At 38.7% G+C, this 25,859-nt stretch overlaps 1 protein-coding gene across 6 annotated transcripts in view; it reads left to right on the forward strand.

Annotated features, from left to right (window-relative positions):
- Window positions 1-25,859, forward strand: part of atp8a1 (ATPase phospholipid transporting 8A1) — a 276,718-nt gene that overhangs the window by 155,820 nt on the left and 95,039 nt on the right. For all 6 annotated transcript variants that reach the window (XM_052045257.1, XM_052045250.1, XM_052045267.1 and 3 more), the window contains 6 exons: window positions 1,817-1,901; window positions 3,982-4,121; window positions 9,579-9,717; window positions 13,486-13,550; window positions 23,510-23,682; window positions 25,272-25,455. In XM_052045257.1, coding sequence (XP_051901217.1) covers window positions 1,817-1,901; window positions 3,982-4,121; window positions 9,579-9,717; window positions 13,486-13,550; window positions 23,510-23,682; window positions 25,272-25,455 — 786 coding nt within the window. The remainder of the gene's footprint in view (window positions 1-1,816; window positions 1,902-3,981; window positions 4,122-9,578; window positions 9,718-13,485; window positions 13,551-23,509; window positions 23,683-25,271; window positions 25,456-25,859) is intronic.

Below are 25,859 nucleotides of genomic sequence, written 5' to 3' on the forward strand. Positions count from 1 at the left end.
CAGGAAATGGGTGAAAAACCCCCAGACATTGCAATAATAGTTGCTGTCGCTGAATCGCGTGCAGATCCTGCATGGTGGCTGCTGCACGTCATTGACACCACATCACTGGGGAAGGAGTAATCCTTCAGAGAATGCACTCCATCACAGCTGAGGAGGTGAGGAGAATCAGGACTGGGGGAAGGGCATGGCAGTTCCTGCATGTCTGAGCACCCTCGCCCGTTCCAGTGGACTCCCATACCATGAGTGGCCCCAAAGCGCGCACTGCCTCATGCTGAACCGAGATGAATATGTGGAGATGGTGCAGTCTTTTGTCGGCAATGTCTGTGGACAAGTGTGGAGCACAGGAAAATGAGAATGGGAGAGGCTGTGGGCAAAACATCCATGTCCCCATGGACGTGCTGACCTGCTGTGGAGTTTGCTCCTTGTTTTACTTCGAGTACAAAAAAAAACAGATCAAAGATTACAGGTTTAATGGCTAATTTTTGTCTGCAGATGAAGAAACAACCACTGCACATTAGACGACACTATTAGATGTGGTTCTGATGCTGGTCAAATGCAGCAGCACCAATAGGGGTCATGCTTGCAAGTGCGCGGGCAAATTCCCAATCAACCTGGAAATGATCGGTCTGTATGAGCTAATGCGTGCAAAGCAAATTTTATGTGTTAACAGCACATAAGAAATGTGTGCAAATGGGTCCATTTCCTGGGCTTTAGCTGAAAAGCAGTTGGTGCAAGTGTAGGATGTAGCAGGAGCTGTCATTTTCAAGTCAAACTGGGTGATGTCAGCAACAAAAATCCAGTCAGAATAAAGATTGCCAAAGAGAAATTGGGGGGAGAAAGACTTTTTTAAGATTAAAAAAAAAGTAGCAGATGGAAGAGGGATTCTAGGCAACACATTTTGTGAAGAATGAAAAGGTATTGGAGAAGGTGCAGAGGAGATTATGATATTAAGGATCAGGGAGAGCAAAGAAATGGAGAGATTTGTGAAGCTGGAATTGTTCTCGAATCAGTGAAATTTAAGGTAAGACCAAATATACAAATTTACATTATTGAGTAGTTTTGGTAAAGCATATTAAGAGGAAGTGTATCTCTGACATGGGTCGTTGAGATCCTTATTTAAAAATAGGTTGGAAACAAATTGCATTTAAAAACAAAACTTCTGAAGCAGATATCCAATTGCTTTTTGGAGGATTAATTGCCAAAGTTGTAGGAGGAAAAGCTAGGCTTTGGGATTAAACTGAAGAAACCTTTCAAAGAGCTGGAAAAGGGATGATGGGTCAGATGGTATGTGTGGTGTAAGGTCCCCCAAATCCAGGTTGGTATTGCTGGATGTTTCAGTGCCTTGTGCCAGTGAGCAAGCCTATCTGAAATGGGGTGGGATCAGATGGAACTGTGCAACGCTTGTCCATCTCCACAGTGCACCCTCTGGAATTAGAGCTGAGCATGGAATTTGGATTCCAAATGGCACCAATTACATCACCGATGCAGTGCCATGCCCTCGGTGACTGGTGCACACACTCATCCTATACCGGTCGAGTCCTTTACTCTGACTTTTGCAGCAAGAGATCATTTCTTGGTAATAGGTGCCGCTGAAGGTGGGTGTGTGGAGGTGAAAACTTTGAGAGGAACTCTGAATTAATTTCCACAACCTTGGTTGGAACAGGACTGCTGCAAACGATCATGTTCCATACCTGTTGTAGTTCCCACTGATGGACAGGTGCAACATCCCTCATAGGCCCTGTATAATGATGTGCAGTCTGTAGTAGAGTAATAAAAAATTAAGTGCTGGAATTATATTTTGGAATATATTTTGCAGGATACAGTTATTTATGAACGGTTATCTGAGAGTTCACGATACAAGGACATCACTTTGAAACATTTAGAGCAGTTTGCTACAGAAGGTTTGTATAAAGCATTATGGATCAGTATTTTTTAATGAACACCTATTGCCAAATGATGGTCTGGAGTTTCTGCTCCTGTATTGGTGAAAACTGGGTAGAATTAATTGAATTGTGCAAAAGATCACCACTTCAAAACTCATATGCAATTAATCTGATAACAATTTACATTTACTTCCTTTAAAAAAATGTTGTTACCTCTTGTACTAGTTCTAAAGCCAACACAACCAAAGCATTGCCACTGTACAGAACTGGCACCCTACCAGAACCACAGTGTTTTTCGCTATTGGGGTCTAAAGGGTGATGTTCACATTAAATCCAATATTCGAGTGCATGGACTCCAATTGTCATGCTAATCCATAACTTATTGCCAGTCATTGTTCAACTCTGTTCTTTGTATTCATGCTACAATGCCTTTTTAAAATAACTTGAGTTCAAGTTCAGTCAGTCTGCCCTTGGTATACAAAAGCTGTGGCCAGTTGGAAAGCCTGATGAGTCTTTCTTCAGCTACGACAAATGTACTTAAAGATATGGATTTGCCAGGGGACTTTTACTGATAATGGTACTGATAAGAAAATGGAATCAAACCCTCTGCACCATTCACTCCACAAAAAGCGTTCAGCAAAAACTGAGTATAAAAGTGCCTATTTGAATTCAAAGTTAAGGATTTGTGATAAAGTTCCTTCAGCACTTCTTAGAAATTTCTGTAACTTCGTCCCATTTTGCAAATGATTAAAAATAAATGCTAAACAAAAAACCAGTCACCATTGTCTGGCACTGAAGCTACTTGTGTTGGTGTCTGAGAGTCATGGTTGTATTGGCATTGCCCAGATTTCAGTTCTTGTGATGTTTATTGCATGTAAACTTCTAGGAAGACATGTTGGACTGATGGTATTAATGAGTCCTGTAAGTCTTGCATTCTGCTTACAGCTGTGCAAGCCCTAGGGAACGGGTAGCACTGGTGTAGACTTTGAGAAGTGTAAAACAAAAAGCTTTAAGATGGGGAAGTGCAAAATTGCCTTGATTTGGCAGAATGATGAAAGGTTATGAACAGGCACTCATCATCTGTCAAAATGTGGAATAGCAGATTTGAATATTCATGCTGTGGCCTCATTTCTGTGCTTAAGGTTCTACCAATTGGCAAGATTTACTGGCTGAGAACTGTCATGTTTCTTGTATTGCCTGCTTAGTATTTACAAACTGTAAATATTCCAATTTAGTGGTGACACTAACTTGCTGTCTCTTCTGATACTTAAAGGGGACCTGAGGGGCAAGTTTTTGACACACAGGCTGGTGTGTATATGGAACAAGCTGCCAAAGGAAGTGGTAGAGGCGGGTGCAATTACCACCTTAAAAGACATTTGGGCAGGGACACTAGTAGGAAAGGTTTAGAAGGATATGGGCCAAATGTGGGAAAATGGCTCTGGTAGGCAAATTGGTTGATGTGGACGAGTTGGGCCAAAGGGCCTACTTCAGTGCTATATAACTTTATGAATCTATGAATATAAGCACCTTAAGATTTTTTTCCACAAAGCGAATTTCTCGCTTCAGTATAATGGATGAGTATTTTGGAAGTAAATAAGAACTTTTGGGTGGAGCTTGGTAACCATTAACATTTTAGAAAGGAGCTTAGTTTCAAGTGGGTGGAGATGTCAAATATTAGAGGGCATAAGTTTAAGGTGAGAGGGAGAAAGTTTAAAGGAGATTTGGGAGGCAAGTGGTAGGTGCCTAGAATGTGCTGCCTGGGAGGTGGTAGAGGCAGATGCAATGTAGCAATGTTTAAAAGGCATTCAGGCATGCACAGAAATAGGTAGGGAATAGAGGAATACAGACCATGTGCAGGCAGATGAGATTAGTTAGATCAGCATCATGATTGATGCAGACATGGTGGGCTGAAGGGCCTGTACTGTACTGTCAAGTTTATAGATTTTGATGTTAATGCTCTAAAGCAATAAATAGCCTTTTGAGGCAGCCCTCAAATTAAATGCTTGCAATTATTTGTTCCTTTATCTTACAATATGCTAAAAGATATTTAGTCATTTCAAGGTAAATACAAAATGATGCAATGGCTTTACTTTTTCAGGTTTGAGAACCTTGTGCTTTACGGTTGCTGAAATTTCAGAGATGATGTACCAAGATTGGTTGGAAGTATATCAGCGGGCTGCTACCGCACTGCAGAACAGGATACTCAAGCTTGAAGAGAGTTATGAACTGATTGAAAAAGTAAGTTTTTTGGACAAAATTCAAATGTAGTGCATCATGAAGCAAATGTTTTTTCAGTTGATGGTATACACATAAATAATGAGTAATTATATCATAACAGTGTAGCTATGGGTCACTACAGTTATTGAGTAAAACATTTTCAATTTCATCCACCACAACAAAGGTTCTGTTGTTGTTAGGGAACATAACATTGCAAATGATCAATGGTTGATTTGTGCAACCAAGATTGAGCTTTGACCATGTCTTTACATGAAAATGTCCTTGAAGCTCAGTTAACTTCCTTTATTAAAATTATAATTTGCTGCGCATGTCCAGGATAATGTGTATAGCACATTTTCAAAACTGCTATCAGTGCCAACCTTGGTTATTCCATAGAAAGAACCCACCAGCCGTTATTCTTCCTCCCTCTACAGAGGATCTGATTGCATTCCTGTCTAAAGAGAAAGAACCTGGTACCTTTCAGGCTGTCATTTGTGCTTGCATTCCAGGACCCTGGAAAGTGACAGGGAGCAGTACCAATCAGACTCTAGCCATTCCTTAGGAAATCATTGAAGTGCTTTGCTGATCCTTGAAAATAAGTTCCAAATTACGTAAAACTTGTTTGAAATTCACAATTTCTCTTTGTTTACTTTGGGCACTGCAAGAATCTTTGCCATTCACACTGACTTGTTCTCTCATTTTCATGAGCTTCAGCACAGTAGTTAGTACAGATTCTGCACTGATCGAATTTGACATTTCTGTTTACAAAAGCAAATTTATTTTCCACTTTGTTGCTCAAGCGCTATGTATAGAAATTAAACAGTGCGTCATTGTTGGAAACAATATCTCTCTCCCTTCCTGGTGCCAGAAAATATAAAGTGTGCAAAAATCATTCTGACAACCCCATTACTTCGATCAGCATTAAATCATTTTTGAATATCAGGAATGAGATCATTCCAGATTTTGTAACTGTTTAATCACAGCAGGCTTTCATCACTAAAATATAACAAAGCAAGTAATTAAAACAAAGTTGAAGTAAAGATTACTTGCCTTTCCCTTTGTCTCAGAGTCAACAGGGATTTGACCCAAATGGGCAGAGGTGGTGAGTGGCTGATCTTTGGCATAGGAGAGTTGAACGATGAATGCAATAGATCAAATGCGTGATTAGATATGTATAATAGCTGAAAATGCTGGACTTCAACCTGTGAGCTGTTGCTTGCAGAAGTAACAAAAAAATGAGCAACTTTTTCAGTAGATGGACATCAGAAGTAATTGGGGAATATGTAGTTTCTGTGTGTAGTTCTTTTGAAAGATGAGTCCATGTAACCTGCAGTGAAAAAGATTTGAGATAAGGCAACAATGGGTTAAGTTTTCATTTTCTTTACAGTTACGCATGTAGCAAGTGTCACTGTTGTTTGCTGAAAGGGGAGAATAATTTGAAGGAACATTTCAAAAATGTATATTTTTGAAAGGAAATTTTCAATCTACTTTGAGGAATGCATGGCATAATGTTTGTGAATGATGATGTTTGCTTATTAAATGATGCATTGTCCTATTTACCTTGACCAAATTCACATTGAATTTACACTGCTGAATGAAATATATATCACTTGTTTTTTGATTTCTAGTCAGAACCAGATCCAGACAGATCAAGAATGTGATACCAGTGACAGTATAATTAAAACTAGTAAGCTTTAGGCAAAAGTCTTCCTTCAAGATACTGAAGTTTCATGAAGGAATGAGCACTGCTTTAAGGCAATTCATGCCCGGGCTATAACTGGCAGTTTAAACTTTTTTTTAAATATCAATGATTGAGTCAGGCAATTTTAGATTGTAACCCAAGTTATCATTTGGGTTTGTTATAAATTTGTTTTGAGTATTTTCCATCTGTTCCTCTCTGTGCTTTAATAAATGTGCATCCAGTGTTCCCAACCTTTTATTCATTGCTATTAAAGTCATTTTCAAGGAGAGTAATACAGATGGAATTAAAAAAATAGTGGTTTCAATGTGGCCAGTTGTACATCTGCCAGTAGGTGGCAGTAGTACATCATGAAAAGTAAAGTTTGTCAGGTTCAAAGTGGGTTTGAATTAGGTTGAGTGAAAATAATCCTTCTTGCAGAAGTCTGTCAAAACATCAATAGATGTTGGGGAGTTTGCATGTATCTTAAATGAAATTTATCATTCTCACTTGGTATGATGCAGTTTTCAATGCATTTCTAAATTGCGATAATCACGCTTGCTCATTGTTTTGCTTTGTCTTATTTGAGCTTCCAGAAGTTTTATTTTCTTTCAGCCTGTATTCATCCACGTAGCTGTAAATTGTGTTCAGGAAGTGGGGTTATGTCTATCTGAGGACCCTGGGTTTACAGGAGATGGGAGCAGTCCTTCAGCACCCGAGGCCAAAGCAACTTCAACCTGACCCCAAAGTTGGTGTGAATTGATGCAGACTCAGTATTTCCGGAGGCCAAAAGGAAGACTAATGTGGAAATAGCACATGATAAAGGCTCAGTGCCCCAGAGAAGAAAACGTCTAAGTAACCCTTTGCTCAGTGTGACTACCCACCCTCAGCACTGAAAGAGTACAAGATTTGGCTATTCTTTGTTCCACACCATTTCTCAAATGCACTCTCAAAAGCCAATGTGTTTCTAAGGAACTTGAGAAATTTTCAAAAGTAAGATTGTATGGACAGAGGAAGTGCAATTGATGAAGTGGGAATGGATTTTCAAAGGTATTTGATAAAGATTCCATTGAAGGGTTGTTGACAAAACTAAGGGTGTGGCATTAACAGAATTGTGAAAATGTGGTTTTGATTTTTTTTAAAAAGGACAGTAGATAGGATTTTGCTCTGAAATATGTAACCTTTAAGATTAAGTAAATGTTAATAATATTAGTAATGTGACCACAATATTGACATGCATAGCTAAAACAAAAAGAGAATATCATCAGAGGAAAAGACTCAGGAGGGTACAGACAAGTTAGAAACAAAAACAGAAAATGTAACCTTAGCCGGTCAGGCAGCATCTGTAGAAAGAGAAACAGTCAATGAATCGAGTCTGAGACAATTCCTGATATTTGTAAAGGATACATTTGAAAGGGACGGTATAATGCAACAGGATTGTGAGTGTTGTTCTTTAGGAATTCTGGCAACTGGGCAAAGTCCCAAAGGTACCCCTCATATTGTAAAAATTAAATGACATTAATTATAAGTACAGTGCATTAATTCACTTTTAATGAGATTTACAGATTTGAAATTTTTCCAAAATTTAAGTTATTCAAAATACAGTTCTCAGAAAAAAAAGATTGGAGCATTCTCAATTTATTTGAACAAAATTTTGGCATTACATTATATACACCTCGATATGAGTAACTTGATTTTTCATACCTGAAAATGACTTGCTTACTAAACTTAACCACTTAGTTTCCTTAATGTACCCTGGTCAATTTCTTAATACATTTATCATTTTCAATTATTACAAGTTTGGCATAAAAGGTGAAATGTGCTTAATTTTTGGAGGCTCGTAAATGGACTGAGAGAAATATTTGATGGTGATTACTCATTCCAGGACCCTGACCAGTCTTGTGGTGTTTGGATCATAGTGTTACGGGCTAGACAGCAGTCAGCACTGTTTTTATTTGAACAGATTACACAAACTTGAATTGCACTGGCATGATGTTCTTGAAGTTCCACAAAATTATGAATACACTGTGATTAGCTCATCCTTGAAGCTCTGTCCAGGGCTGGCTTCTCTCTGTACATGCCTGCTAGGGGGGCCATACGAAGTAAGTGAGAGTGTTCATCATAGGTCTGCACTGACAGCAAATTGTCTGATGGCCAAGATAATCATAGAACTTACAGCAATGCCATTATCGAATATAAAGAAGAAAGGTTAACATTTTGAGTAGAATTTATTCTCGCTTACATTTGCTAATACATAACAGATGTACATCTCTCCCTTTTAAAAACAAAGGGAAGTCATCTTTAACCAGTCTTCTGTACTTTCTAACAGATCACAGTGGCACCTGGTATAAAACCTGGAGCTGGTTTGCACACCCCCTGGGGTTGTGTGGAACACAACTTCTGCAGGTTTTGAATTGGAGCAACAATTAGGGCAGTCTTGGCTTTAAATAAGATACAGTCGTAAATGGCACAGTATGGGAGGAGGGCATTTGGCCCTTTGTGCCCATGCAGATTCTTTGAAAGCATTATTCAATTCGTTCCACTCTTCTAGTTCCCTGTAACCCCACCAAATATTTTCCCCTCCAGTATTTATCTAATTTCCCTTTTAAAGTTATAATTGAATCTGCTTCCACCCCCCCTTTTGGGCAGATCATTCTTGATAATCATAACTCATTGCATGGTGTTTTTTTTTCCCTCATGTGACCTCTGATTCTTTTGCTAATTACCTTTTCAAATATATTGCCAGCGTGCTTTGAATGTAGCAAAATATCTCAAGGATGCTTTGAGGAGCCTTGCAATAGTCTTTGAGGTAGAAGTAACAAAATACTTGGTCAAAAAAGCTGGATTTAAGGGGTACGTTGGCAGAGGAAAGGAGACAAGAAAAGAGTGAATACCAGATAGTGACAGCTGATGGCATGCTACCAATTTTAATTAACTTTGGGGATAAGCATACGAGAGTGTCGATATCTGAGAACAGTAGGATTGGAGAAGATTAGTGAGAGAAGAGTGAGACCATGGGGTGATTTGAAATGAAAGACGAGAATCTTAAAATTGAGGTGTTGCTCAAACGGGAGCCACTGTAAGCAAAAATGCAAGGGCGTTAATGGTGGGAAAGGTTTGAGGGGCAGAGTTTGTATGACTTCAAGTTTACAGACGGTAGAACGGAGATCAGCTAGGGGCACTTGGAAGTGGTCATGTGTGGAATGAAGAGAGACGATTGTGATTTGAGCAGCAGAGGGGCTATATTAAGGAGGTGGACGTGAGCAGTGTTAGTGCAGCTATGAGGTTCAAGGCTCACATTAATGTGGAATGAAGGTTGTGAATGCTCTGCCTCAGTTTCTGACTTGATGTTTTGTTAAAGGCAGCAGCTAACTACAAGTTAGCTACAAGTTGATATTGAAGCAGTTTGAAATGATAACTGACTACTAAAAATTGATTCCTTCAAACCATTAAGGTTTCCTTCCAATCCAGTTACTTAATGTTGGTAACTGATAAACTATCTAATGATTACAAGGAAGAAACATGGGTGTTAATATTATTATTTGCTGTTACATTTTTGGAGCACTTTGGTGGCAGTAAACTGTTGTAAAATAATGTAGAGTGGAACTAATCAATGAGCATTAGCCAACTGGTAAAAATTGGGTGGTTAACAAGTCAAATTGGACAATGCGAAATCCTAGTCTGAAAATTATAAACCTCGTTTCCATACGGTTGTACTCAGTCCAGTAATCTCTGAGATAAATCCTTTGACAAGCTTATCTTTTTGTTCTGCTGCTAATTACTTCTCGTCATTTTAATAGAATTTGCAGTTGCTTGGAGCTACAGCGATTGAAGATAGACTACAAGACAAAGTTCCTGAAACGATAGAAACATTATCCAAAGCAGACATCAAAATTTGGATTCTGACGGGAGACAAACAGGAAACCGCTATTAATATAGGTACAGCTGGAGTTGCAGCTAATAGTGTTTCACTGAAGGTTGTATTTAATTTGTGAAAGCATGTCCTTGTATAATACTGTTCTGAATAAACATAAACAAAAGTGCTATGTTTTCAAGTCAGATAACCTCTGAATGCTTTAACTTAACACAGGGAGGAAAGTAACTGTCCAGAGACAAAACAAGCAATTTTACAATTTGTTCTTTTCTGCAAAAAAAGTTATCTGATTTTTATAAAGCAAACTTGGCAAGACTATAGAATGTGCTAAAGTAGTATCATGTACAATTTTATTGGTGGGGGGGGGAGGGGGAGGAGTGACCAAAAGTGTCACACTTTAGTTTTTGCAAGGCTGTTTAGGCAGCGTACTTCTGATCCATTTTATTAATAACCAGTCTAATCTCGACTGTATTCCATTTCTTATGCATGATCAGTCTAACATTTTGGGTCAGTGGTCTTTTATCAAGTAGAATGGGGGAGAAGGGCAGATGAAATTTAAACTGGGAAATGTAGAGTCTTACATTTTGGAAGATAGACTGAAAAGGGGTAAGATCAACGCAAGGTTGCAATTCTAATACCACCCAAGGAGGTGTGTTCCAGGTTCATTAAAAGAGCTGAGCAGATTGAGAGTATGATTCTAAAGTAGACATTTGGGCTTTATAACTGGAGACAGTGTACAAAAACAAGAAAATAATGATGAACTTCTAGAAAACGTGGTTGGGCCATGTTTTTAGGATGTGGGTGGAATCTGGAGCACCCAGAGGGGGAACAATCACAATGAGAGTGCTAACTCTGTACAGGCAGCACTCAAGGTCAGGATCGAACCTGGGTCCCAGGAGCTGTGAGGCAGCAACACAAACAGCTGCACAACCATGCTGCCTCTCGGAACATGGCTTGCCCGGGGTTCTTTTTGAGAGATTTAAAGTCATAGAGGCTTTTGGCAGAGAGAAATTGTTCCCAACACACACACAATGCTGGAGGAGCTCAGCAGGTCAGGCAGCATCTATGGAGGGAAATAAACAGTTGGTGTTTTGGATTGACGACTCCTGACGAAGGGTCTCAATCAGAAATGTTGACTGTTTATTTCCCTCCATAGATGCTGCCTAACCTGCTGAGCTTATCCAGCATTTTGTGTGTGTTGCTCCAGATTCCAGCATCTGCAGAAATCTCTTGTGTCTCTGAGAAATTGTTCCTGTTGTTGGAACAGTAAAGAACAGGCGACTTGGGCAATATAACCAGAAGTCTCATAATATAAACTTCTTTCATGCTGACTAGTTTTTTTCCACTGCTGAGGTAGTAGTGGAGGCAGATTCCATTGCAGGGTTCAGAAGGGAACACAGTAGGTATCTGAAAGAATTTGCCAGGCTACGGGAAGGGGGACAGGCTGAATTGCTCTTGTATTGAGCCAGTGTGTACGGTGAACCAAATGCTATAACCATTCTGTAATTCTGGTTCCGTGACCTGGTGTGGAATGTAGGAGCCCTGTAATACTGAAATCAAAAGGAGTCAAAGGGAAAACTTTCTACTGACTGGGCATACCCAACATAAAGGAAAACTGCTATAGTTATTGAAGTACCTGAAAAATAACGACAATGTCGGACAGACCAAACCTCCCATTTACGTTACTACTCCACCTGTTCGTGTTGGGATGTAATGTCAAAGTAAATGAATAGCTACTTTGTTATATCTCAGATAGACTGAACTTCCAGTTGAATTTGTTGCCATTTATATTCAAGAAGCCACATTCTAGTTCCCATTTACGTGCAGCAAAAGAAAATTGGCTGCATTAACTTGTGGAGGTCTCGAGGTCCCAACTGAAAATCAACAAGTTATTAACCAGGCATCCTTCGGGGTGTAATCAGAGCTCTGTACAGCTGTAAAATAACTTCCATCCTTTGTATTCCAGCCCATCAAGATAAAGCCCTTTAGTCAATTAGCCTGTTTATCTTTTTTCTTCTTCCTGTCTACTAGTTTTGGTCATTTCTGCCCTCGAACACTGTCTTTTTGCTCCTCCATATTTTCTTGTCTCTCACCGTTAGGAAAATACTTACAAGTATCTCTGATTCCTGGGGTAGATATTATCAGTGTGATTACACATCCTTTTTAGTTAAAGCAATGCAAAAACATTTAATTCCCTCTCAGCTGTCTTTGTTAGATTCCCGGCAAAAGGAAAAAGGTGGTAATAAAAATGCTCATAACATATTTTAAAATAAACTTTTGCTGATTCCTGAAGACCATTCTGTCCAAATTTACTCATCCATCAAGTTTTTGGCATCTGGAGTAAAACATCTAACAATTCCAGAAGTTTTGCCTCCACTATGCTAATTATTACAAGTATTGATCAGTCTGTGTAAAGAAGCTTCCTATTTGTAATCCTTAAGTTACGTTTTATGCCTTAGTACAGGCCCTTGTTTTCAACTCAAAGTAAATTTCTTGGTTAACCTTTTTACAAGTTCTTGAATATTTTGTCTACTGTTAGATCATAGACATTCTGCAATCACCTCCTTACAAACCTGGAAACACCCAAAGTCCTCCTCGTAACTCACATCATTGACACTTGATACCAGCCTAATGCCTCTTCCCTGCACTTTCAATGCTTAAATATTTCCTTATTCAATTTATAGTTTGCGATGGTGACAATAATGCCATCAAATTTATGTTACAAGATTAAATCCACGTGTCCTATCTGACGGTAAGATAATACTGAAATTGAACAGCTTTCCCACATCCTTCCTCCCATGAGTCAGCATGTTTAATTTTTTTAATATCCTGTCTTGTAAATTTGCTTTGTGATTTTTCAGATGTTAAGTTGAAGATAATGTAGTGTATTGAAAACTTTCTGCTGTGCATTACTCAAAGATCAGCATACAGTAAATGGGAAAAAAAGTAAAATGCAGTAAACTCTGCATTTTGTAGAAATCAGTTCTTGCACCACTTTCTCTGCCTCTCAATTTTTTTTTCAGATCTTCCCAACTGCAGTTATCATTTTCATTCCCGCTAGAAGATGAGGGCTGCACACAAAAATAGTTTTATCAAAGGCAATAATCTCTGGAAAAGTTTCAGATCCACAATTCACTTGTATTTGCAGCTGGCTCTTTTTACATTTGGACTAAGCTAGTTTTCTCAGCATTGATCAAATAAATTGGACTACAGTCAGTCCCCAGGTTACACAAAGGTTCTGTTCCTAAGAAATGTCTGTAAGCTGATTTCACCATGATAAACTTCTGTTTCCTATAGTAACCCATATCATATCGCTCTACATATATTTGCTATAATTTTATTTCATTGAATATTCACCCTGATGCTTCCCATAATTAAACTATTGGAATATATACTGTATCCAGTCATTAATAAATACCATAAGCATATTATTACTGTCTTGAAAAAATGCTTAAAAAATATATGGGAGAACTTGCATAAAGTTTGGATTTCTATAAGTCAGGTCATTCGTAACCCAGGAGCCCCTGTATAGTAATAGGAATACAGGAACAGACAATGTTTACATTATTGAGTATTCGGGTCCTAGTAAAGCTTTCAGGTCCAAGTCAAATCTGCAAGTTAAAGATATGGATCTGATCATTGTACGTAAGTATATTCTTGTATAATTCACTGTCATTTGCACCTGAGTTTTCATAATGCATGGCAGGAAAGAAATGCATTAATTGCAGATGAATTCAACAGTTGTAGAAGTCTATTCCAATGACAGATTATGCAATAGATACACAGGTTTATTTTTAACAAGTACTAACAAATGTTTTGTTTTTCTTCATTAGGCCATGCGTGTAAACTTCTGACGAAAAACATGGGTCTTATGGTTCTAAATGCACATACTCTTGATGTAAGTATTTAATGTTTTTATGATTTTGGGTCAATATCTGGAAAACAAAATAACTTGTTCTCATTGATTCCTGAGTAAACAATCTAATGAAATCTAAGGTAATAAATCACAGATATTATTGGGTTAAAAATACTCTTAGGTGTTAGTGCAAAATAGGTGATTCCCCAAATTAGCAGTTTGCAATGCATTCTGATTGTTATCGATTGAAGTTTCCTGCAAGGCTTCAGAGTCAGTGACACCACAGGATTTCTTATTATCTGAACCAAAGGAGACACTGCAAAGGTAAGGCACAACATTCAGCTTTTATATCTAAAGTCAGTACCACATCGTGAATACTGTTAGTGCAGCTGTGTAAATTTGAGATGGTTGTCTGTATAAAATTGTTCAAACTCTGCTTAGCTTGGTGGTGGTTTGGCTACTACTGACCAATTTAGTTTTGACTCAAATAAATTGTTTTTTTAATGATAAGGAGGATCCTTTTATCAGCAGTCATTGGTGAAATAATGTAAAGAAATATAGCATTTGTACTTAAAGTGAAAGACACAAGCATGGACTTTATTTGCTAACTGTTTACTCCTCTTCCCAAAGACATTGACTCTGCTGGAGTGCAGGAGCACAAGTCATTTTCCCCACACCGAAGTAATTCATAGTTAACAACCAATTCAGTCACCAGATGCCTCACAGTAGAGCCCAATACTGCTCTTGTGTAAAAATCACTTTGATCAGCAGTCACTGGTTCACATAAGAAACCTGAATGAGTTTCACTTCCGCTGTTATAAGGCCAGTTATGCAGCGTTTAATACTCTACTGTTTGAGATCAGTTAATTCAGCAAAGGCCAGATTTTAACCCGAGAATTTTCAATTCTTGGAAGATAAATCCACTTAGTTGCTGGCAATGCCTCAAACTGCAGGCTTAACAAGCACTAAAAGACCAGCAATCTTAATGTCACGGGAGCGCTGTTGTGGCTTAATGCCTCCATTACCCTAGGCCCTGTCTTGGTGTATAAGTGTTTTCATAATGTCAAGGTGGTATTAGGCATCAAGCTGCCATGTGAGAATGTGCTTTGTATAATCATTGAAATTTATACTGCTTGCTGTAACTTCCTTCCCTAGTTTGCTGGATCGGGTGACCTGTTATTCTGCTTCATAAGTCAACTGCAATTCCTATTTTTCTTTCCACTATTTGAGAACTTGAGTGCTGTTTTTGCATCACTCTCTGAGTATGGCTTTAAAGTTAAAGTGTAAACTCCCTGAATGGCAATTGGATGCTGCTGCTTCACTTCTGACCTGTGTAGAGTTTGCACTTTGTCTTTCTGGTTTCCTCCCAAATTCCAAAGAAGTGCTGGTCACTTGAATGTAAATTACCCATCGTGTAGGTGGCTGCTGGGAAAATCACAGGGTGTTAATGGGCATGTGAGAGAGAATAGATCACAGGGAAATAAGTGGGAGGAATGGAATTGAAGGGATGAGAAACAGCATTGAATCAATGGGCTAAGTGGCCTTCTCGTGTGCCATAAGGAACTGTATGATATTTAGTGTTTGGTATATTGTGGGGCTACCTTTGCCATTGCATGAACTGAGTAAATTTCTGTTTGTGTCAGTTTCAGTCAAAATCAGCTGCACCCAGGAACTAGGAGGCATCATGAGATACATAACTCCCCACTTCCCCCTGATGTGTTTACAGTTTGACTTTTCTTAACATTGATAGTTTTCCTTTTTATGCTGAGCATTAATTCTGACCATCTGAGTCATCCCCAAATAGAAAGGTTAACTGCTAACAATGTAGTTTTCCTATATATTTATGCTCATGCATACACTTCTCAAAGAATGTGTTAAGTATGGTGAGGTCGCATCAGAAGAACCTGAAATAAAGATGGTAACAGGTCGAATTACTCAGGCCAGATTGCATCCAGGGAGGGAGAAACAAAATTTAACATTTGACATTGCTGACATTATCATTTCTGATATCTGACCTGCTGAGGATTTGGTTTAACTCTTTAATTTCCAGCATCCAGTACTTCACTGCAGAAGAACTTGAGTTGAATAATATTTTGATAAAATGGGCAGAGTGGGAATCATATCAACTGCGCTTGACAATAAAAACAGTTCCTCCCTGCTGTTCAGCTGTGGTTGTGAACTCACCGGTGGATGGTCTAGTGACTCTTTCATCCTGCTTAGCTGCTTGTATATTACCCATTGAGCTTCGGAGACCATCCATGTTTCAGTCCAAGATTGAATTGGTGCTTTTGAACAAATTGCAATTAAAGCTTTCTATATAAAAGCTCTGGTATATGATTTTTTCTCACTTAAAATACTTAACTGTAGTCTTTTTATATATTTTCTTGCAATATTTTAATTCCAGCACTTGCAAGCAAACCCACAGTCCTCCTTGTGGGTTCCCTCAGATCCCCCCTCACACTCTCTCTCACAAAGCCACTTATTAATTACCCCAAGGAGTGTTGTCGATTTAAATGGAACTGAGCAAATGTGGATAAGTCCCTGTAGGACCTTGAGATTCTTCACCCCACATAATACAACAACGGAACTAGTGATGTGTGACAAACCCTGCGGGAGGTTTACATTACATCCAGTGCTTCCATTGTATTTCAGATCAGCTTTGTCTGATGAAGGGCACAGCCTTTATCACGCAAATGTTCAGCTGAGGCACTAAATCCATATGAACTTTTATGTTATTCTCTTCAGAATAAGAGTATATTTCCCTGGTGTTGCATGTCCCAAGTAGAGTTTTCCTGTGGATGGTGATGAGACGCCTTGTTACTTTCATTCCCATTCCTTTGGGTGTCTCCAAAGCACAAGTTATTCTGTGGCTGAAAGGGCAAGAAGACAAAATATTTTCCTGTCAGCACCATGGGAACACTTTAAGCACACACAATGCAGCTGTTCCTTGCCATCTTCTCAAGGGTAACTAGGAATAAGCAATAAATGTTGGCTTTACCGGACAACCGCCTATCCTGGGAATATTTTTTTAGAAGCAGGAGTGGAAAGTCTTGAAAATCTCTGAAGCACACAGATCAGAGTCCTAGACTGGATTTTAAGTCCTGATAACATGTATCCTGTTTCAACTCCAGTCAAAGTGAAGTGTAAAAAAAGATTGGTTTCCTGGAAAGGGGATGGTTGAGTGGGAAGTGGCGATTTCTTGGATTGTTGGTAGTTTGTTATGCAAAGACTTGAACTGTCTTTCACTAAGGCCTGATGCATATTGTTCTAATCAGTTCTGATGATTGACACAGGGCAAGTCCTGGCTGCTTTACATCGCTAACAAGCAAAGATAAATTGTTGGAAGCAAAAAAACTGCACGTGCTGAAAACAAAGTACTGGAAATACTCGGGTCAGGCAGCATTTGTGGAGAGAGAGAGAGAGAGTTAGTGTTTCAACTCAGAGCTGCACAAGTGAGAAAATGGGTAGCAAGCAGAGTGGGAATAAACAAATTTTTGTCAGGTTGGGACAATTTGGGGCATAAATAAGTGAATGGTCGCAGCCTTTTTCCCAGGGTAAGGGGTTTAAAACTAGAGGGCATAGATTTAAGGTGAGAGGGGAAAGAACTAAAGGGGACCTGAGGGGCAACTTTTTCCACACAGGGTGGTGGGTTTGTGGAACAAGCTGCCAAAGGCAGGCACAGTTACAGCGTTTGAAAGATTTTTGGACAAGTATATGGATAGGAAAGGTTTAAAGGACTATGGACCAAATGCAGGCAAGAGGGACTAGCTCAGGTAGGCAACTTGATCAGCATGGATGAGTTGGGCTGAAGGGCCTGTTCCCATACTATAGAACTCTAACTCTAAGTTGAGTACCACAAGGATCTTGTGCTTGGGTTCCAGCTGTTCACAATCTATAGAAAAATTCAGCTGAGGGGACTGAATACAACAGACAGAAACTGGGAGGATTGAGGCCTTATATGAAGCAGGCTAAGAGGGGTGTAGTCAAGATGTCTGAGTGCATGTAATAGATGTTGATTGCTGCCCATCCCCTGAGATGGAGATAGAGAGTCTCCATTAATGTTGTGGCAAAAGAGGTGAGAGAGCGGGAACTGGGTGGGTATATTCTCTACTCCTGTGCATATTTCAAAGGAAAGCCTCATTGAGAAATTCTCAAATTTTGAATTAAATGCAGGCTGACTTTTTTTCATTCCTCCATACAGAAGAGTGTTGTGGGAAAGGTCCTGTAGTGGCTCTTGGGGGCAAGGCTACTCAAGTCGTCATACACCCCTGTGTCACAGTGAAGATGTCTGCTTCAAATTTGTATTCAGCATTTTTCGTTTTGCTGATTACTATTGAACCTGCTATCGTGCCTTCAAGCAGTGCATTCCCAGCACGGTAACTCTTTGCATTAAGAAGAATCCATGTTGCCTCTAGTTCTTTTGTCAGTTATTATAAATCATGTCGTCTGTTTACTGACTCCCCTGCCAGTAGAAGTAGTTTCTCCCTATTTAATCAAAACCCCTTTCAACAACTTCATCAAATCTCCCTTTGACTTCCCAAGCTACAAAGAGAACAATCTCTCTCTCCACAGGCATGATCAATGTTTTAAACATGAATAATGTTAACCTAGGTGCTCTATTCCTGAAGTTATAATGCCAAGGATTCTATATGCTAGGTTTTAATCTGCATTTGATTGGAGAAACAATCTCAATTTACTTTTCCAATCTTCACTGTTTTCCAAGAGTTATTCTGATGCCTGCACATTGTATCTTATTTAAAATATATAAATTTCCACTAATAGTCAGCAAGTCAGGCAGCATCTGAGGAGAGAGAAACAGAGCTGGCATTTCTGGTCAATGATATTTGATTTTTTTTGTCAAATTAAAGATCTCTCTCAAATGTTAACTCTGTTTGTATCTCCAACGTTTTTTGTTTTCTTTCAAGTCCAAAATTTGCAGTTTTTGAATCTCCCACTTACAGTATTTGCTCTGCCAAATTTAAGCAAATTCCCACTTCTGGGAGTGTGCTGTTTAACTCGGAAGGAGTATATTAATATTTCTTCTTGTTGGAAATATAATTTATTCTTAAATACTAAGTAGAAGATTTTGTGCTCTGGTTCTTTCGCCAATTATCATAAATCTTGCCTTCTGTTAACGGACCCTTCTATCAATGGGAGCAGTGCTTCTGCAAATATGTAAAAAGAAAAAGATTAGTAACTCAAGAAGAAATGGGAGAATTGATGATGGCATTGCATCTAAAGAAATACTTTGATTCTGCCTTTACAGAAAGGGACAAAAGTAACTCTCCAGAATTGTTAGGGAGCCAAGAATCTAATGAAGATGAGGAAGTAAAGGACGTTAGTGTTAGTAAGAAAATGGTACTGAAGAAATTAATGGCATCAAAAGCCAATAAATCCCCACAGTTTGATATTTGTATCCCAGGATACTAAAGGAGGTAGCTATGGAAATAATGGTTACATTATCATTTTCCAGAATTTTTCAGGTGATGTAAAAGTTCCTGCATATTAGAGTGCGGCAAATTAAATCTGGGAATTTAAAAATGGAGGGAGAGGGAAAACCAGAAGGTACAGACCAGATGGCATAACGTCTGTAGTGGGGAAGTTGCTGGAGACTATGGTAAAGGATGAGCTAACAGGGCACTTAAAAAGTATCAACAGGATTAGACAAAGTCGACATTTCACAGTGACACCCTATAAAGTCAGTGGTGGGAAAATTGGTATTGGTTTATTATTGTCACTTGTATCAAGGTACAGTGAAAAACTTGTCTTGCATACTGATCATACAGGTCAATTTATTAGACAATGCAGTTACATTGAGTTAGTACATAAAGATGGATGTAATAACAGAACACCAGGTTGGGGGGAGGGTTTGGGAAGATAAAGTAAGGATTGAGTCATCATGGATTTACGAAAGGAAAATCCTGTTTGACTAACAGTTAGAGTTCTTTGACAGTGTGACTAGTAGAATGGGTTAAGGGGAGCCAAATGGAGATGATGTTTTTGGATTTCTGGAAGGGTTTTAATAAGGTCTCATGCAAGAGGTTGGTTAAGAAGGTTGGAGCACATGGAATTGGGAGTTATGTACTATTGCTGGTTGAAGATTGGGAAGAAAGCAGAGAGTAGGGATAAATGATTCTTTCTCAGGTTGACAGGCTTTTACTGGAGAGGTACCAGAGGGATTAGTGCTTGGGCTATACCAATGATTTGGATGAGAGAATGAAATGTCTGATTTCCAAGCTGATACTAAACTAGATGGCATTGTGAATATGGAGGAGAATGTAAAGAGGCTTCAAGGGAATGTGGATTAGCTGAGGCAGAGTGGGCAAGAACATGTTTGATGGAATATTAAATGGAAAAATGTGAGGTCATCCACTTGGCTACATAGAACAAAAAAGCAGAGTATTTGTTAAATAGTGAAAGATGAGATGGTGTTAATGTTCTAAGGAGCTTTGGTGTCCTCGTACACAAGTCACTAAAGGCCAGCATGCAAGTGCTGTAGATATATTAGTCTTTATTACGTTAGAGTTTGATTACAGTAAGGAAAGCTTGTTTTGATTGTACGGGGCCCTGGTGAGACAGCACCTGGAATAGTGTGTACAGTTTTGTTCTCCTTGCCCAAGAAAGAATACACTTGCCATTGTAGGAATTCAGCAAAGATTCACTAGACTTGTTCTAGAGGTGATGAGTTTACCAGATGAGGAAAGATTGAGTAAACTAGGACTATAGGTTTTCTTTATGAGTTTACAAGGATGAGAGGAAATATTACAAACTTTAAAAAAAAATCATGGAGTACTTGCCAGATTAGATGCAAGGAAGATGTTGACCTTGACTGAGGAATCTAGGACCTGGAACCACAGTTTGAGGATAAAGGGTGGGCCATTTAAGACTGAGTGAGGAGGAAATTTCTTCATTCAGAGGGTGGGGAATCTGTGTGGCTGTGGAATCTCAATCGTTGTGTTCACTCAAAACAGAGATTGATCGATTTCTGGGCACTTGTGGGAATTGAGGGATGTGTGGATAATGCTGGAAAGTGCCACTGAAGTAGAAGACCAGCCCTGACCTTCATGAATATCAGAACCAGTCTGAAGGTCCATACAGACTGGATGCAGGGGGAACATTTCCTCTGGCTGGGGTGCCCAGAACGAAGGACCACAGCCTCTGGTTACAGGCCAAGAGGCACCGGTCAAAGGTGAGAAATTTCTTCACTCATGTGGTGAACCTGTGGAATTCTGTACCACAAAGCACCATAAGGGCCAAGCCATTGAGTATATTTAAGAAGGAGATTGATAAATTTCTATGCACAAAAGGCGTCGCTGGGTATTGAGGGTGTTGATCCGCCATGATCATGTTGAATGGTGGAAGAGGCTCAAAGGGTCTAAAGACCCACTTCTATTTTGCTGTGTTGTCCATGCCCTCATGATACCTGGTCAAATGAGAGATTCTAGTAACTTAAAATATTGAAAGAGGTCAGGAGAAAAACATAATTGTATTTTTCTTGACTTAAAATGTTCTGCTTTGTAGATGCATAGTTTAAAAAAAAATGGGAAATTTGGCTTTGATAACATAAACTGTCAGGCATAACCAGGTTTTGTATCCTTTTTTGCAATCACAGCGACTAGATTTAATGGGCATAGCTCATCTATTAACAAAGTTAGTTCACCTCAATGTTCAAAATCACTGATTTAGAATACTAATTAAAAAGCTGCAGTCATCAGGGGAAAAAAGAATTAAAGTAAGAGCATCCTTTATACAGTATTTATCTCCAATTTCTCATGCAGCAAATATAATTTTGTCCCACTTCTATCAGACGTTAAATTGCACTTTTCACTCAGCTGTGCAAGTTGTAAAATGCATGGTCGGGCTAATGTTGCAGGCATGGGGAAGACTACACAACCAATGTTCCTGCCTCAAATATTCAGGAAAGATGGAAAAGAGGAAAAATCGATTACTAATAAAATTGAATTTGTAGTGCAAAGATGGTGTTTAGTTTCACCTACCTGCTGACAGATTTGGTTATGTTATAAATTGTGGAAAAATTTGATTTGTTCCCAGTCCTCACTGCAGTTTAAGTATGGGGTCATTTTATGTACCTAATATAAGAAAATTTACAAATACGCTCAGTTTAGAATTATTCAGTTCTACAGCATTAATAGATTTTGGTCATGCAAAAATTGACCCATAGCCCCATGGCTATGATAGAGTCTGGATGCTGGCAAGTGTACATGATGGGCTGGTCATGCTGACCTCATCTCTCCCACACCGAATCACTGCCTATCATCCTCCTGCACCCATAATTGGATACAGAAGGTTAATTTCATTGGTCCACAGTAACCAGGATTCCAGCAGTAGCAGCAATGGTGGAGAGAGGAGGCTTGTTCCCCAAAACTGCCTGAAAGCTTTGACGACCAAGAAAGCCCACACTTCGTTTTCCTAGCTGCAAAATCTGAAAGGGATTCTTTTATGTTTCAGACACCTTTAAATGAATCTAATGTGCAGAAATATTTAAAAAGTGAAGTAAATAGTTAAAGTTTAAAAGTTATGAAAATGGTTTAAATAACATTGATTAGTTTAAAATACTAATGCAAAGTATTTAGGTGAAAGTAACTTTTCCTCCTTTTTATCTCCTAATCCATTAATCTATGATCACCATTGAAATCAATGTGGTCATAAAACCCATGGCAGGTTAGGTTAGCTGTATTAGGCTGGGGATTGTCAGCAATGCGGGGCTCTCGACTGGAATCAGGCAACAGAGTAAACTGATGGATTAGGCATTGCAAACTTGTCAGCATGTCTGGTACTTCTGTGTTCAGCGGTGTATGCTGCAGTTTAAATGGCCAAACGTCAACTATTCCATTCAGAGTTATCATCTTTAACCAGTGGTATCCAGCTGATATTGTTTGTGGGATTTTTAATTTGTAATTATTTTGCTGCAATTTATAATATTGAGAAAATAAACTTCAACCAGACCTGCTTTATGTTGATTTAGTTTTCATGTGCTTTTTTTTCTTGAAGGAGCTTTGATTTGTTTTAATATTAGCACTCTAAGCAGAAATGGCAAGTATTGTTCACTGGCTTAAAAAGTTGTCAAATACTACCAGGTAGAAATGCAATGGAGAAATACACAGCCTTTAAAGAGGAAGAGGTTCAGGTATGATCTGGGTCAATTCCCACATGTCAAAAGGGAAGCCATCAAAAGCCAGTATCCCTGGATGATTGAGCAGGAGAGTAGGATTAAGTGGAAAAGACCAGGGGAATATAATGGATATGTCCTTTTGATTATACAAAGGATCAGTGCGAGTACAGAGGAGGAATCAGAGAGGATGTAAGTAGGCAAAGAGTCGGTGCAAAAATAGATTGTACATAAAATGGAATCTCTAGACCTCCATTATTGTTGTCACAACACTTTAGAAGTGGTGGGTCTGATTAGGGATCAGAACAAAGATCCTTCACTGGAGAAGAGGATATGACTGAGGGTGCTAAATGTGTTTGCCATGGTTGGAGCTTGCCTGAGCTATTATAGTAGAGGTTACTGGATGAAGTAAAAATAGAGGTTTGAATGGCAATAATTACTGGATATCTCACCCTGTCAGAGCTCACTGAGAGAAGCAAGGGTAAAAGTTGTGTAGATGCGGAATGCTGTCATCCTATCTTGAGTACTGAGGTGGTTGGGGATTGCAAATGGCTGCATTCTTGTTCATAGAAGGAGAGGATGGTAAAGATGGCACTTATAGGCTAGAAAGTTTTTATGATATTTTCTACTCTCTTAATCTTTAGCTTGCACCTAGCCATATTCTGACATGTACCCTTATTACGTGTAAGGAAATGCATGTCTTTCATGACATAATATAGAAACCCAGGTGGTTAATGTTGACCTGTTTACTTGAATCATTGTTCTGATAATCCGCAAACTATAGCATCAGTTGTGTAAAGGTTTCCTCCCACCCTCATCCAGTATTCAGCTTTTGTATAAACCAGTTTATTATGTAACAATTGATTTGCAGACAACGAGGGAAATGCTGAGCCACCACTGCAATACTCTGGGTGATGCATTGCGCAAGGACAACGACTTTGCATTGATTATTGATGGAAAAACTCTCAAATATGCCCTGACATTTGGAGTGCGACAATCATTTTTGGATCTAGCATTGTCTTGCAAAGCTGTCATCTGCTGTCGGTAAGCTAGAATTTGAGCTTTTCGGTTTGGATGCTATATTGATTTTTAAATTAAAAATTAAACTTAATCCTTTATAGAAGATTATTGGGAAATTATTTTGTCAGTTGCTTGCAGTTAGTTTTTATTACAAATATATTGCTCCTCTTGCTAAACAAAAAACTGAGTAAAAGTGGGACTGGTGAACAAAATTTGCAATTCATTGTGATGTTTTACAGTAATGGAAAAGATTTTCAAACAAGTAGAGGAAATAATTAATAAAGTATGATATTTTAATTGTACATACTATGGTATTTTTACAAGCCAGATGTGGATTATAAGATCTGCCAAATAACCTCAAGTGGTAGAGGCCTTACTTTCGTGATTTTTGTTCTTTGTAAAAATTTAATTTAATTCCCAAGGGCAAATATTCTAATCATATATTCATGCAGAACTTCATCTTTAGGCTGACGTCACAGTTGGAAAATTTACCTCTTGCTCATGAACTTTTCTTCTATGGCACTTCTGGACTTTGTTCATTTTGCACATATTTCTTAGGCGGATTTTTTGTTGTTTGTTTAAAAAAAAGACAAAGCATATTTAAGTATTTTCCATTTTTATGAAATCCAGACTCTTCTTCAGTGGGCCAAAATTCTGCCCACAAAAATCATAGTCTTCAGGATAGTCACTTGTTGTTTTGCCATAGCAATATTAAATACTGAGACCACAAAAATATCAAACAATGATTTTGTTTTCATCCTATTGTCTACTGTCAGTTCCAGCAGTAAATTAGGAAGTGATGTTACGTCTTTCCTTCAAGCATTCCCCCTGCATTTGATTAAGCAATCAAACTTGTACCATGGATTCGGGATAATTCCTCAAAGCATCCAAGTTTAAATATTTACGGTCTTTTGGCCTCATTGGGGAAAGTATTTATGGAATAAGTGTCGAACATCAAGGTGCAAATGTAAATAAATTTCAAATTGGATTCCAGTTTTGTGATGGGTAACCTAAATCTCTAAATATTCTATATTATTCTTGTGTAGAATTGCGGCTGTTCAAGCTTGTTCTGTTTATTTGCACTGTCTGAGTTGGCCTTTGTAATATTCCTGCTGCTTGAATCCCCTTCCTGACAGCAAAAGCTGAATTCTCATCTAAATACTGGGTTAATGAGTCAAAGTATACTTGCATCTGGGTACTACTTCTGGTCCCATGAGGGATGTTTAGACCTCCACTCCTTGGACTTCCACCCCTTTCTACCACCACCTCTTCCATCCTCTGCTTCATCACATTTGCCCTGGAGAGTGACAGTTTGCTTAGTAAATCCTGTTAATTGTCCCAAAGGTTAAAAAAGCAAAATGTAACACACAGCACAAAGCTATTTAATGGATGTTGCCTTTCTTAATATGCCTGTGGCTTTCTTCAGCTCTTGAGAAAATTGGGGGGGCAGGGGGGGGTAAAGTTTTTAGGTGGTGAAGACTCAGTTTATCTGAAGGTGGCAGGTAAGGATAAGACTTCTATTGTTTTTAAAGTACATGGATGCAGACAAATGCAGTTCTATTAGACCGCAAGGTCTCGTTTCTCTCTGATTTTTCTTGTTTCATTTTTCTCAGAGTTTCACCTCTACAGAAGTCAGAAATAGTTGAGATGGTGAAGAAACAGGTGAAAGTTATAACACTAGCAATAGGTGATGGAGCAAATGATGTGGGAATGATCCAGACAGCCCATGTCGGTGTTGGAATAAGTGGAAACGAGGGTCTACAAGCAGCAAACTCTTCTGATTATTCTATTGCGCAGGTAACTAGAAATGTCAAAATCATTTGACGTATTCTTCAATACGTAGATTCAACTTGACTTGTATCAGTATCACTGACATCACAAATTATTGCTAATTTAAATCATTTAAGAATTATTTAACTAATGGTCTCTTGCTATTCTTGTCTCATGCTAATTGGTACAAAAATGTTCTAACTGATAATATTGTCAATCATACAATAGATCATTACAAAGCAAACCTGCTTTAAAAACTCAAAAAGCTTGCGATAGAGGGGGCTGAACTCACGAATAAAATTATTTGCATCCCATATAACAGCTGGGGAAATTTAAATTCAGCTAATTAATGAAATGAAACTGGAACAAAAGGGTGGTGTCACTTGGTGTGACTGAGAAACCATTGGGTTGTTTGGGTCACTATTTCTCTG

This window comes from Pristis pectinata, chromosome 2 (assembly GCF_009764475.1).
Source record: "Pristis pectinata isolate sPriPec2 chromosome 2, sPriPec2.1.pri, whole genome shotgun sequence".
NCBI lineage: Eukaryota > Metazoa > Chordata > Chondrichthyes > Rhinopristiformes > Pristidae > Pristis > Pristis pectinata.